General features: G+C 29.6%; 1 protein-coding gene across 1 annotated transcript in view; it reads right to left on the reverse strand.

Moving 5' to 3' along the window:
* Positions 1 to 1,054: 1,054 nt before the first annotated feature.
* side-VII (sidestep VII transmembrane protein) overlaps positions 1,055 to 13,733 on the reverse strand; it is a 238,925-nt gene continuing 226,246 nt past the window's right edge. The window contains exons 13-16 of the mRNA XM_088258892.1: positions 11,335 to 11,453; positions 8,675 to 8,935; positions 7,323 to 7,514; positions 1,055 to 2,047 (exon numbers count right to left, since the gene is read on the reverse strand). Coding sequence (XP_088115018.1) covers positions 1,739 to 2,047; positions 7,323 to 7,514; positions 8,675 to 8,935; positions 11,335 to 11,453 — 881 coding nt within the window. The 3' untranslated portion in view covers positions 1,055 to 1,738. The remainder of the gene's footprint in view (positions 2,048 to 7,322; positions 7,515 to 8,674; positions 8,936 to 11,334; positions 11,454 to 13,733) is intronic.

A 13,733-nucleotide genomic window follows, 5' to 3' on the forward strand; every position in this document is an offset into this window, starting at 1 on the left:
TATTTTTGTACAAATTTAATACATTATTTACAAGTTTATAAAACTCCTTTTAACAAATTTAACTATTTTATTTATTTATTTACATTTTAGTTTCAAATAATTCCTGAAATATTTTTCCCTAACATACCGACAAATATTATTTGACATTTATTTAGTTTTTAGAACAATCCAACCATTGGTACAATTTTAGAAATTATACTTCTTTTAAATTTAATTTCCTTATTATGAGTAATACTATTTTATGTACACTTTAGCTTAATTATTACGTTTATAATTTAACTTTATAATTTAATTTAACTTTCAGTTAGTATATTTTCGATTATTCAAACTATGTAGACAAAAATTATTTTAACGTTAAAGTACCATTTATTTTAATATCACAAAATACGTTTTATATATTTCCCAATTAGAATTATTTGGAAAACATTATATGCGAGATCATACAATCGTTTAAGGGTAGATGTTCCTACCCTTTACAAGGTGTAACTGAGCACATTAATTTAAATAATTGATTAATGACGAATACAGGTAAATAAAAAATTGTATACTTTTTTTGACATCTCATCAAAGATGAAAAAGAATATGGATGTCTGGGCATTTTTCACCGTAATAGGCTGGTTGTCAGCCCCGTTAATGCCCAGACTTCCATATTCTTCTTCATCTTTGATGAGATGTCAAAAATAATATGAAAAATACTCCTATAATTGGAGATAATCCAGATTTGTGAACAAGTATTGAGACTCAAAATGTTGTTAAAAAATTGTATCAGTAAAATGCAACTAGGGGTCAGAAGACGAAAATTAATTTGTGATCAGCACTCACTTTAATTTTTCGGTATTGAGGTACTGAAGCACTTTTTCTTGGTTCGAAATAGTGTTAATAAAAATTGTTTTTTGATTTTTCAATGGTAGTTTTCAGATGGACCCCTAAAATTTTGAAATGGAGACCTTACAAGAATAAAAGATGCGTTAAATGACCTCAAAAAGATGGTCCGATGACATAGCCGCTGTGGGGGGTAAAAACCGACCGAAAAATATTAAAGAATATGGAAGAGGTTTCTATCCAGCAGGAGAGAACAGTTGGCTAAAGAAGATTTTTCAAAAACTGTTAAATCAACGCAGAATATAAGTAGATAATCTAAAAGAGTCGTGTATTCCAGATGAATTGCTTGATAGACGTGACACGCTTCGATTAGCTACAGCAACTCTCGTGGGTAAAGTCATCTTACCAGCTCGTAACCAGCGCACTAACTCCGTCAAGCATGTCTTTTGCTGTTGAGTGAACGATGGCATGGAATAGTCTTCCAGCAGTATTTAGCAACAGTGAATGTGAGATGTTCTTTAGAAAAAAAAAACTAAAAGTAATATCACTTTAGTTTGATTATAATTTTTTTTTTTTTAATTTTTCCCAATTAAATCACAGTGAAGGGCCGTTGAGGTAGTATTTTACGAAAATAACGGTTTTTAAATTATCCAGATTTTTTTTCTCGAATCAAGTTTGAAATTAATGTACTCAAACGATTACACTTAGTAAAAATAAAAGTTGTTTTTTCTCACAAACCATGCATTGAAACAATTATGCACTACACTTTTGGTGGTCAGGGACTGAAGTCCATAATAATACCGTATAAAACATGGCACGTCTTATTGAAATACTTTAGCACATTTTGTAAAACACTTGTGAGGACCTTCTGACGTAATTGAACAGTTCTAGAAGGTCCTTACAGCTGCGTTGTCTGTCAGACGGTACTCTCCCGTTTGTCCCTGATCATCAGGGGTGTTTCTGGCGTGGCAGTGGTGACGTCTTCGTCCGATATGTGGCTGGGCGAGCCCGTGGGGTCGGTCTGGAAGGTGGAGCGCATGACCTCCTCGCGGGACTGGATTCTAGGGGATGCGCAGTAGCCGCGCGGCAGGGTGCGCATGTGCTGAAGAGGGATGTTGGGGTGTGGCAGCGCCATCGGTCGCACGCCGGCTATCGTGCCACCGTAGCTCGGCCAGTGCCCGCCGCGTGGCAGAGTGCTGTACGCTAAAGGCGCTGGCATCGACTTCTGTGAAAAAAAATTATCGAAGAAAATATTAATAACAAAACTCAAAAGGATATAAAACATGTTTCATTATTCCCTTTTTTATGAAAAAAGATGGAAGTCTGAGCATCCCTGGGTTTACGACCTGGTATATATATATATATATATATATATATATATATATATATATATATATATATATATATATATATATACATATATATATACATATATTTATATTGTATATATATATATATATATATATATATATATATATATATATATATATATATATATATATATATATATATATACATATATTTATATTTATATATATATATATATATATATATATATATATATATATATATATATATATATATATATATATATATATATATATATATATATATATACATATATTTATATATATATACATATATTTATATATATATATATATATATATATATATATATATATATATATATATATATATATATATATATATATATATATATAAATATATATATATATATATATATATATATATATAAATATATATATATATATATATATATATATATATATATATATATATATATATATATATATATATATATATATATATATATATATATATATATATATATATATATATATATATATTTATATATATATATATATGTATATATATATATATATACATATATTTATACTGTATATATATATATATATATATATATATATATATATATATATATATATATATATATATATATATATATATATATATATATATATATATATACATATATATATATACATATATTTATATTGTATATATATATATATATATATATATATATATATATATATATATATATATATATATATATATATATATATATATATATATATATACATATATTTATATTTATATATATATATATATATAATATATATATATATATATATATATATATATATATATATATATATATATATATATATATATATATATATATATATATATATATATATATATATATATATATATATATATATATATATATATATATATATATATATATATATATATATATATATATATATATATATATATATATATATATATATATATATATATATATATATATATATATATATATATATATATATATATATATATATATATATATATATATATATATATATATATATATATATATATATATATATATATATATATATATATATAGCCATTTCACATTACATAAAATGTCGTAACTTATAACTTATTTACTGAATCCTTTATGAATTTTATACCCCAAAATCGTCGTGAAATTAGTACTAGGGGAAACGTAAAATTAATTCCATCGTAAAGGGTTCCGAGTTAAGGAGTCGTGTATGAAATACCATCTTTGCTTAATCCTTAAATGTCCTTTGTATGTTTGGTTTAATAGTTAATTGTGTAAGCAGCAGCGGTTTATGCCTGTTTTTACACACTTAACCAACTGTTATCTCGGCACGTTAAATACGAACATGTCATAAATATATTAAACGTTATCGCGAAATTCGACTGAGTTCGGCGGGAGTGGATCTGACTAGAAGTTCGAATACTGTTGACTTAGGACCACATCGATATGTTTCAATATCAACCCTTGACACGAGAGCTGTGTTTATTCAGGATTTTATTATCACAAACATAAAAAATCTCTTGTCGATAAAATATTTGTCTGATTCAAAAACGTTTCGCTATGTATAAACATATTTGCAAATGATATAAAATACATATTTATCTATCTAAAAATAACTTGCTAACTGACCATAACACCGCTTCTCCGAAGTGGAAGGCAGAGGGTAAAGAACGCTACACCAACTTGTCTTATCACAAAATCTTCGCTTCTTGCACATTCATACACCTTCTCATACATTTTTATTTTATTTTTAAAACCCTTATCCGCAACCTAATGGTGCATAGGCACTGCGTCATATAAACGTCATATAAACGATCGAGTTATCTTGATCGTTTACACATTAAGGAAAGGTGATCAGCCCTCCGCTTCAGATTACCAGTCCAGGGTAATGTTGAATAAATATTACAGTAAAAATATTACTTATATTTATTTGACAGGACATTGAAGGACATTGGCACGATGAACCAAGCTAAGACACTAAAGGCCAAACCTTCTTCTAGTGGAACGGAAAGCCTGTTGACGGCAGTCAACAGTCCGGCTTCCCTTTAGGTTTTACTCAGTTTTCTCCCAAAAATAAGCAAATGCTGACGAGTTCCTGATTAGCCCACACTAGTTTATCTTTTCTGTTTCCAACACAGATTAATTTTTTTTTATTAATGCTAGAAGATACAAAAATCTACGAATTTATCTATAAATCTTGTAATAAGATTACCTTATTCATTGTAATTAGAGAATTGAAGGTAAACTTATAAAACGACAAAAAAGTACATCTGACTGGTTTAATCAAGAGAGGGCAGAGGTTTGACAGGTTAGACTGCCTAACTTCCTCCTGGTAAATATTGCGTATTTTCTTATAATTCGTGTGTCCTGTCAAGGATACCCGATGCTCGCGATTATTCCGACGATTGACAAGTCCACTCTGCTCTGGTGAATTTAGTTTATCTCTTCGCAGCCTATCTTTTTCAATCTTCCTCAATCTCATCATCAATCTTCGTGTCACATCCTTTGAAAAGTTTCATCAAATTCACGAAGTTTATCTCTAATCTATCGATCAAAACTATTCTTGCCATTTCGCAGTATAAAGCTCTACTTGGTATCGAATATTTAGCTTTTTTTAAAAAAAAATAAATAAATAGGGATACATATTAACATATGATTTTACACACATAAATCGCTCACTTCTTTCAATAGCATCATATATATAAAAAACTTGATTTTTCAGGAGATCGTTTTTAACGTTTAAGAATATAATAAAACGTTTTAAAAATAAATATCAAGCCACTTATTGAACTTTCACTGTGCAACAGATCTTTTTAGGTAAAACCTGAATGTTTATTCTCCATTTGAAAAATATTAAAAATATACCTTTTCTTCAAAATGCAAAAACAACACTTTTTGTCCTGTTGCGGGTAAATATCAAGTTAAAAATATGCTACTTTCCGGGATAAAGTACATTATCTGGGCATTCCGAAAACACGCACAACTGAAAATTGACGATTTTTTATTTATGACGTTGTTGAAAGGAGTGAGCGATATGTGTATGTACAATGTGGCTCCAAGGTACTGCCTACATAAATAATATAAAAAAACAATCAATTTGGGAAACAAATTAAATCATAATATTTCTATATTAACATTTCTATAAAAACTTTTGTATGTAACTTTAAAGAATAACTTTCATATTCAAACAAGTAAAACATAAATATAACACATATTGCCCATAATATGGTTTGTATTTTTTACGCTTTCTATAAAAAAATATAAGTTTATTGTACGAAGTTTGTTGTACGAATAAAAAGAAATATAATTGATGATGGTATTTAATATGCCTCCAACAAACAGTGTAGTTTCGAATACTGATTAATTTTTAATTTATGTATTAATTTTAAATCAAACACAGATTTTTTGAGTCTACTAAGTTGTATTTTATTAACAAAAACACATAAAAAATTGTCAATTGTTTCGCCTTGTTAGGACATTATCAAACGAATGTTCGTTTGATAATGCCCTAACAAGGCGAAACAATTGTCAATTTTTTATGTGTTTTTGTTAATAAAATACAACTTAGTAGACTCAAAAAATCTGTGATTGATTTAAAATTAATACACAAATTAAAATGAAGTTCTACCAATTAAACGCCAAATCAATAAATAATTTTTAATTTCTTTTTAAAATACTGTTTTTAAAGATTCCCTAAAATTCAAAATTTAAATCATAATATATTGACAAAACAAGACACCCAGACACCCATATTCTTTATCTACATATATTGAGATGTCAAAATGTATTGCGTTATTGGATTCTCAATTATGTGAGTAGGTAAGTAAAATTAATAATTTTAAACACAAAAAAAAACTGTTAGTCTTTTCAAATTTTACTAAAAGTTTTACGGTACAGTCGTGAATTGTGTACAATAAAATGATTAAATATTTTGCACAGTTGTAATGCTAACCCGCAGTATTGCAGAGCTTTAGAAATATTACCCAATACATCATGTTTGTTACAACCACGGAGATTTTTATAGTTTTCCACCCAATTCAATTACACAAAGCACCCATTTGTCCTGCCCGATACCGGAGAAATAAGGTTAAGAAAATATTCCGCCGAAATAAACATTTTTATAAAATATTAAACTTTCTGCTTATATTCCAAGCGTTATCTGCCCGAGAGATAAAGGTGGTATTGCTATTTTAGGAAGCTGAATTTTATTTAATATTTCGTTCCATATCAACATACACGAAGAATTAATAATCCTTCTCTTCTAAATCTTATCTGCTCCGAATGATGCAAATGGCACTACATCATATTGAAGGCAAGATGATTAGTCCTGCACTTCAGGGACCAGTCCAGGGTTATTTTAAATAAACATTAGAGTGTACATTCACTAATATTTATTTTCAACCCCCCCCCCACTAGGGATCGAAACCAGAACCTCCAGCACGGTAGCTTAACATGCTAACTATTACACTACGGAGGCGGACAAAATATCCAGGAATAACTCTGACTACGTATATGCATTATAATAAACGTCAACTTTTTTTCGAGAATTCAATAAAAATTTGATGTAAATACTTCCAAGGTGGGAAAATTTACATCTCAGCATTTGATAGCAAGGATTTGAATACACATTTTTTTTTATTAATATTAATTTTGAGATTACAAAAAATTTGGAACTCTTATAAAACTAAGGTAATCGAATCAAAATTCATATATTTTGTCGGGTTGGAGACCCGTGGTTAGTGTCGCGGACTCTTGAGTCAGAGATTCTGGGTTCGAGCCCGCTCTTCCACATTTTGATACCTATTTCTAATAATGAGCCTCTCAGGCTCTCAGAAATAGTATGAGATTGAAGTATTTTTGATATTAAATACATGTCATAAAAACACACATTTCTCTTTCAAAAAAATAGTTATTTATAATTAGTATTTGGACACACTCGAAATGTTGTGTATAACGTGTATATTTTTTTTCTCCCACATAATATATATTTGAAAGCACTACAGTAAATGTGTTAGAATCCCTTATCCATAGTATGACCTAGTATTTATGAGCAGGGTGTAAAAAAAAGAAGGAAAAAAACATATATGATTTTTTTACTTACGATGTTATTGTTCGACAAGCCCTGGTGAGAGTCGTGCATGCTGGGGAGTGGAATACCGTTCCTGGGGGCCGGACAGAAGGGCCCCGTGAGCCGGCTGGGGGGCACGCCCCCTCCGCCAGTCTGGAGGAGCCCCCGGCTCGGGGAGCCCGTGTCGATCGTAGACACGTGTTGTCTTTTGCGAATGTAATCAATCTGTGAAGAACAAAAAAATCACTTTGATTATTCAAAATTAATTATAATTTTAAAAAAAAGCATCCATAACTGAAACCATAATGCGAGACCTAGTAAGAAATACCGACATCCGGAGCATGTGTAAGACGGAGGATATCGTGAAGTGGGAACGACAACGAAGGCGATACTGGAATGAACAAATAAATAGAATGTCAGAAGACAGACTTCCACGTATTCCCCTTCAAGGTAACCCTGAAGGACGACCCCTAGGATCCCTAGGATTTACCAAAAGAAGATGAAGAATAAAAAAATTAAAATGGGGACTAAGTCATGGAAAAGGTAGGGATGTATTGACGCGAAATATGGATATGACAAATGAATGATAAAAGTAGACTGAGAGTGTAGTCGAAATGCGATTTCTTAGACGAATGTTCGGCAAAACGACGTACCTGAGCGATAGACGTTTGAATGGTGATATAAGGAAAACATGCACGACTGAGATAAGAATTATCGTTTTTTTTTAGGTGTTTTGATAAGGTATGTGTGATGAGATGCATGAATGTGGAAGACGATGTATACAAAGACATATTAATGTAGTGTTCTATTCTCTCTGCCTACCTCTGCGGAGAAGCTACTTTATAGTTAATTAAATATTAAATAATCGGACTCTGAATTACTAAACTTACGTATGATATGTCAATATAATATGTTGGTGTCTTAACTTAAAAAAAAACATCTATCGGTTGAAAGAAGATAAAAGTCTGAGCATCCAAGACCATGGCATACTATAAATACATGTTTCGAAAATTGTTACAAAATTGTTCTTTAAAATTCCCAAACAAAAAAATGCCAGGTCGTAAGCCCTGGGATGCTTAGACTTCCATCTTGTTTTGTATTAAAAAAGGTTGAGATACGTTTATAATACATAAAATAAATCGACAATTCCAAATAGATGAAGAAGAATATGTTGAGATGTAAAAAAAGAAAAAATAGCTTGTGAAAAATTATTTGGACAAACTCAAAATGTTGTAAGCATTACATAGTTTAAGAAATATGTTTTTGTTTATTTTGACCTTCCTAGCAATCGAATCTGCGACTGCCATCCACAGGTACATAGATATATGCGACATCTACTTCTCCGCGGTGGCGGACGAATATTATTATTTATTCAATAAAATTACTTGTATATCTCCGTCAATCTGGTCCGGAATAATATCCGGATTCCTCTCGTCCCCATCCGGCGCGCCGTCGCCGGACTGCAGCAGGTGGTGTCGGTGCGCCGGCTGCGGGGCCCTGCCGCCCTTCTGGCAGTTGGGGGGCACGGCCACGGTGACGGTCTTCCCGCCGGGCGAGCCGCCCCCCGAGTCGCTGCCGGTGGAGCCCCCCTCGGCGCCCAGAGGCGGCGAGCGCGTGCCGGCCTTACCGCCTCGGCGTCTGCGATCCTGGGAAAATAAATTGATCAATTAAGTAAAAAAAAAATATGAAATAGAACCCAATCGGGGATCCAAAATAAATCGTCTGAAAAAATACTTTATGGAAAGATATGTATGTAGTGATTAGTCATATTTTCTTATTTTCTTATTAGGTACCTTATGTTTATTTATATTTTTTCATTTGTTATATTTTCTAATTTTTTATATTTTCTCATGTGTTTATTTTAATTATGCTTCTTATCTTATGGTTTTCTCATTTATTTCTTTTAAAAATGCTTCTTATACCTATTTATTATACCTATTTATTGTTTTTATGGTATTAGTTTTTAAAAAAATCTAACTTTATTATTTGTGTTCCAGTCTTGTTACCCTTAATCCCATGTCCCAAAATGAGAAATATAAATTACTCATCGGGAATATTATATATATGACTTATGTATGATATATGTTTTGAAAAATAAATAAATAAACCACTAAAATTTCTAATGAAAACCTTATATATGTAAATACATATGTTTATAATAATTTTAACTAGCCATCACGCCGGCGCGGGCAGAGATAATAGAAAGCTATACCAATCTGTATTTGCAAACAAGGCAAGCAGATCACTCCTGCTACTGGTACTAGTCAACAGTAGTATTAAATAATAAACTTAGATCGAAAAGTACTAACATTTTTTTGACCCCTCCCTATAAATTGAACCTCCTCACAGTTTACCATTACACTATGGAGGCGAAACTATATGGTTGATAAAATATTACTTTATTATTTTAATTTTTTAATTTTTGCACAATATTTTAACTAATTCGATTTTCACAGTGTGGTGGCTTTTCATGTTTGGATCTCATACGCAGCGCACCACTAAACACCCTTTATAAATTACTGTATGGTGGCAATCAGTAAATCAGCGATTTATAATAATTTGTCCATTTTAGAATGAACGTAAATAATTCATCGGAATAAGCTCCGGTAGTGCTTGTTATATTGAAATCAGTAGATTATGTTGTGATTCGATCATGCGGTAACATAACAAAATGATAGTGGTAATAATTAATAAATCGTTTATGTTGAATATATTTTAAACATGGTCGTTGTATAAAAAGATGAAACATACTTTGTAAAGCTTTCATTTACAAAAAAAAATCCTTTTGCACCAGTTTTGAGTTATTAATCCAAACATCACTAGCTTCGAGAAATGCAGATATTCATGAAAATGTGAAAATACAATGAGAAATGTTTTTTTACCTGTTGATGAGAATTTGCAGTTCTTGAAACTAGTCGTGTTTACATTAAAAAACTCAAATGGGTTTTTTTACAAGTGTCATATTTTTGTATTTTTATCATCATGTTATTTCACAAAATTAAAGTCAAATATATATATATTATACATATATAAATGTAAATAATGTGAGCATATTAACAAATTCTTTTTAACAATTTTTTTTTCGACGTTTAAAATGCAGTTTCTTGTTGCTGATAACCTCAAATTTAAAAAAAATTCTGACACATTTCTTTATATTCTTGAAACCCTACCTGTCACTTTCATAATTCTTTTCTTGAATCCTCTCCCTCTCTCTCCTCACATCTTTAGCTTATCCTACTCCCTATGGATTCATTGCTTCCATCATTTTACACTTACACCAGCATATAATATTGTAGCAATATCCATACAGCACATCACATGTTTATTTTTTCTTCTCATATGTAAACCAAATTAAAGATATTTGTGTTAAAATTGTAATTTTTAAATTATTAAGGTATTTGGTTGTTAGTCTAAGTTACTAAACTACTAACGTACTAAATTAGTAACGTAAAAATACACTTATTTTTATGTTTCATAATATGTTTCAAATATATTTAAAAAACATATGTTTTCGTAACTCGTACTGATTTTTAAAAGAGAAGATAAAAGCGACACACATTCCCTTAAATTTACGCATGTCTTATGTTCTCAGCATAAGAAGTTAATAAACTGTTTTAGTATCCGGGAAACATATTTATTTTTATGTTTCGTAATATGTACCAAATAGAGAACATTTGAGCATGTATTTTTCGGTTAGTCTACTGATTTCTGAGAAAAACTGATAAAAACGACTCATATTCTTTTAAATTTAGGCAAGTCTTATTCTCCTAATATCAAAAGTTAACATACTATATTAGTAATGGAAAAATACAGTTATTTTTTTTATGTTTAGTGATATGTACTAAAAAGCGAATATCTGAGTGTGTTTTCGTAACTCATTGAATTGATTTCTAAGAAAACCGATGAAAGCGATTCATTTCTTTTACACTTCACGTTACGTTTATGTTATCACTTTAAAATAGTGATGTGAAAAAACACTGAATTTATTTGAGCTTATGTTTTAAACACATTTTAAATTGACAAAAGTAAATAAAAGTTTTTGTACCTTATTGCACTGATTCCTAAGAAGTACAATGATAATGACAGCCACAATGAAAATGGCGCCAGCTGCTCCGGTCACAACGCTCATCATCGGTGTAAATTTGAAGGCTGTATGAGGGAGATCTGTAACAAAGATATATTGATATATTTTATTTTATACCACACTAGTTAAATCATAGCACAAAATCAATTTGATATGCCGTTTTTTACGGGCTATAAGAGAAACTTAAAATATAATCGCCTCCACAGTATAGGTGAATAGGAGTGGTGTACTCGAAATTAAAATAAAAATATCAATGTTCGATTTAACATTTATTCAATCTACAGTTATTTAACCTCTAGTTGTTATGTTGGCTAACTAAATAAAAATCAGAGGAAACATAAATACGAACATAAATAAAATAAACATGTATTAATATGTATAAAGTAAAATAAATATGAACATATCTAAAATAAATTAGAATAAATATGAATATAAATAAATCAGAGGTAAAATAAATATGAACGGACAGTACCTATCAACATTGCAGTGATGGGAGTCTTCATACCACGCAATACCACGTGCATTTTAAGGATATAACGTGTAATAATAATGTTTAATATGTAATGCAATATTTTGTGAGGAAATCACTCCAAGGATATAAGGATTCTACCAGATACAACAAGGATTCTACCAGAGCTCCAAAATTGAGGCGATTTGAAAAGTCATTTTTGTTTTTCAAAGAAAGATAAAATAAAAATAAATATGTAGAATGAAAATTGTGATCATGCTATTTAAAAATAAATAAATTGAGGTCCATCTTATAGTACATAAAATACGATAAAGAAAAACCGTATTTTTTTTTTATTCATCATATAAATATATGATTTACGGGTTATACCTCGTATTTTTTAATTATTAATTTCGCAATATAAATATCATTATTATGAATTATCGCACTAGTAAAATACCACTTTTTGAGTTTATTGATGTAAACACGACTAGTTTCGAGAACTACTAATGTTCTCGTTAACATGTAAAAGTACTGTTAAACTGACAATCAATGAGATAATATAATTTTTTTCATCAAAATTTATGCTCCTGGGACCGAAGTTCTAAAAATAACTATTTTAAAATTATATAATAAATGATTTGTTTTAAACGTATCGTAAAATGTAAACACAATTTTATCGGTAAACAGTAGTGTAAATTTGTTGATCAATGTTCGTTATTTGAGTTGATTCATTCGTACCCCATGGCTTCACAAAAAATATACACGCCGAACGAAGGACTAAATAAATAACTGTTTCCATCAGTTAAAAAAATTACAAAAGCTTTTTAAAAATATCCATCGCTTCGATAAACAGAATTTATAATACAGTACTCAAAAATTATTCATTGGATATTTGAGTGAGAGGACATGTTGTTTGATCGATTACTGGGAGAATGTTTAAATGTTTGCTTCACTTTAAACAAATGTTTACATTTATATTGATAATTAAAAAGAGAAAAATAATTATGTTCGTATTATAAAAAAATCATACTTTTTACATGAGTCAAAGTGACCAGTTATTGAAATAGGAATTAAGTTGCGATAATTTCATAATAATTTAATTAATTTTTCATACATCATAGCGAACAGTTATTAAAAATAGGACAAGGAATACATTAAGCATGTCTCGGCACGGGAAGACTCGGTGAGGAAAATGCATATTACTGCATATTTGAAATTGTTAATATGTATAAGAAGAAAAAAATAAAATAAAGCGTTCACAGTGAAATATTGGTTCAATATCCTGCAAATGACATTATCTTTCATATACAAGTTCTTGGCATAATTTACGGTTGAGTTAAGTAAGTTTTTTTCATTTATTTAGGAGAAAACTCAATTCAATGTATGTAGGGAACAAAGCTTTGGACACAATCAAAATAAAGTAAATATTAACATTTTCATTAAAAAATATTTAATTTATTTGGTGTAGTGCAGGGATGGCGAACCCATAAAACGTGAGACGAAAAATTGCATAGCATGCGAATGAAGAGAAAAACATTATGGTGACAATACAAAAAAAAAACTCACAGACGTAAAAACTACTGCTTGTTTTATATTTAAAGCTACGAAAAAGATACAAAAAATGGCATTCAGCGTCAAACAACAATTATCTCAATAATATTGATGTTTTAAGGGTTCTACATTTAAAAAAATCTAATTTTAAAGTCGGTTTATTATTTGTTTATTTTATTTTGCCATTAAAAATTATTTATTGTACTAACGATTAGTTTACATTATAAATCTAGTGCATCTGTTAAACAAACATTTGATGCATTTTGTATTTCCGTGGCATGTGGCACGCAACATATTATTATATTGAAAAAAAAAATGGCACTCTGGCTCAAAAAGATTCGCCATCCCTGGTGTACTG

The sequence above is a fragment of the Brachycentrus maculatus genome, unplaced genomic scaffold (assembly GCF_059751285.1).
Source record: "Brachycentrus maculatus isolate JH-2025_06_01 unplaced genomic scaffold, ASM5975128v1 h1tg000104l, whole genome shotgun sequence".
NCBI lineage: Eukaryota > Metazoa > Arthropoda > Insecta > Trichoptera > Brachycentridae > Brachycentrus > Brachycentrus maculatus.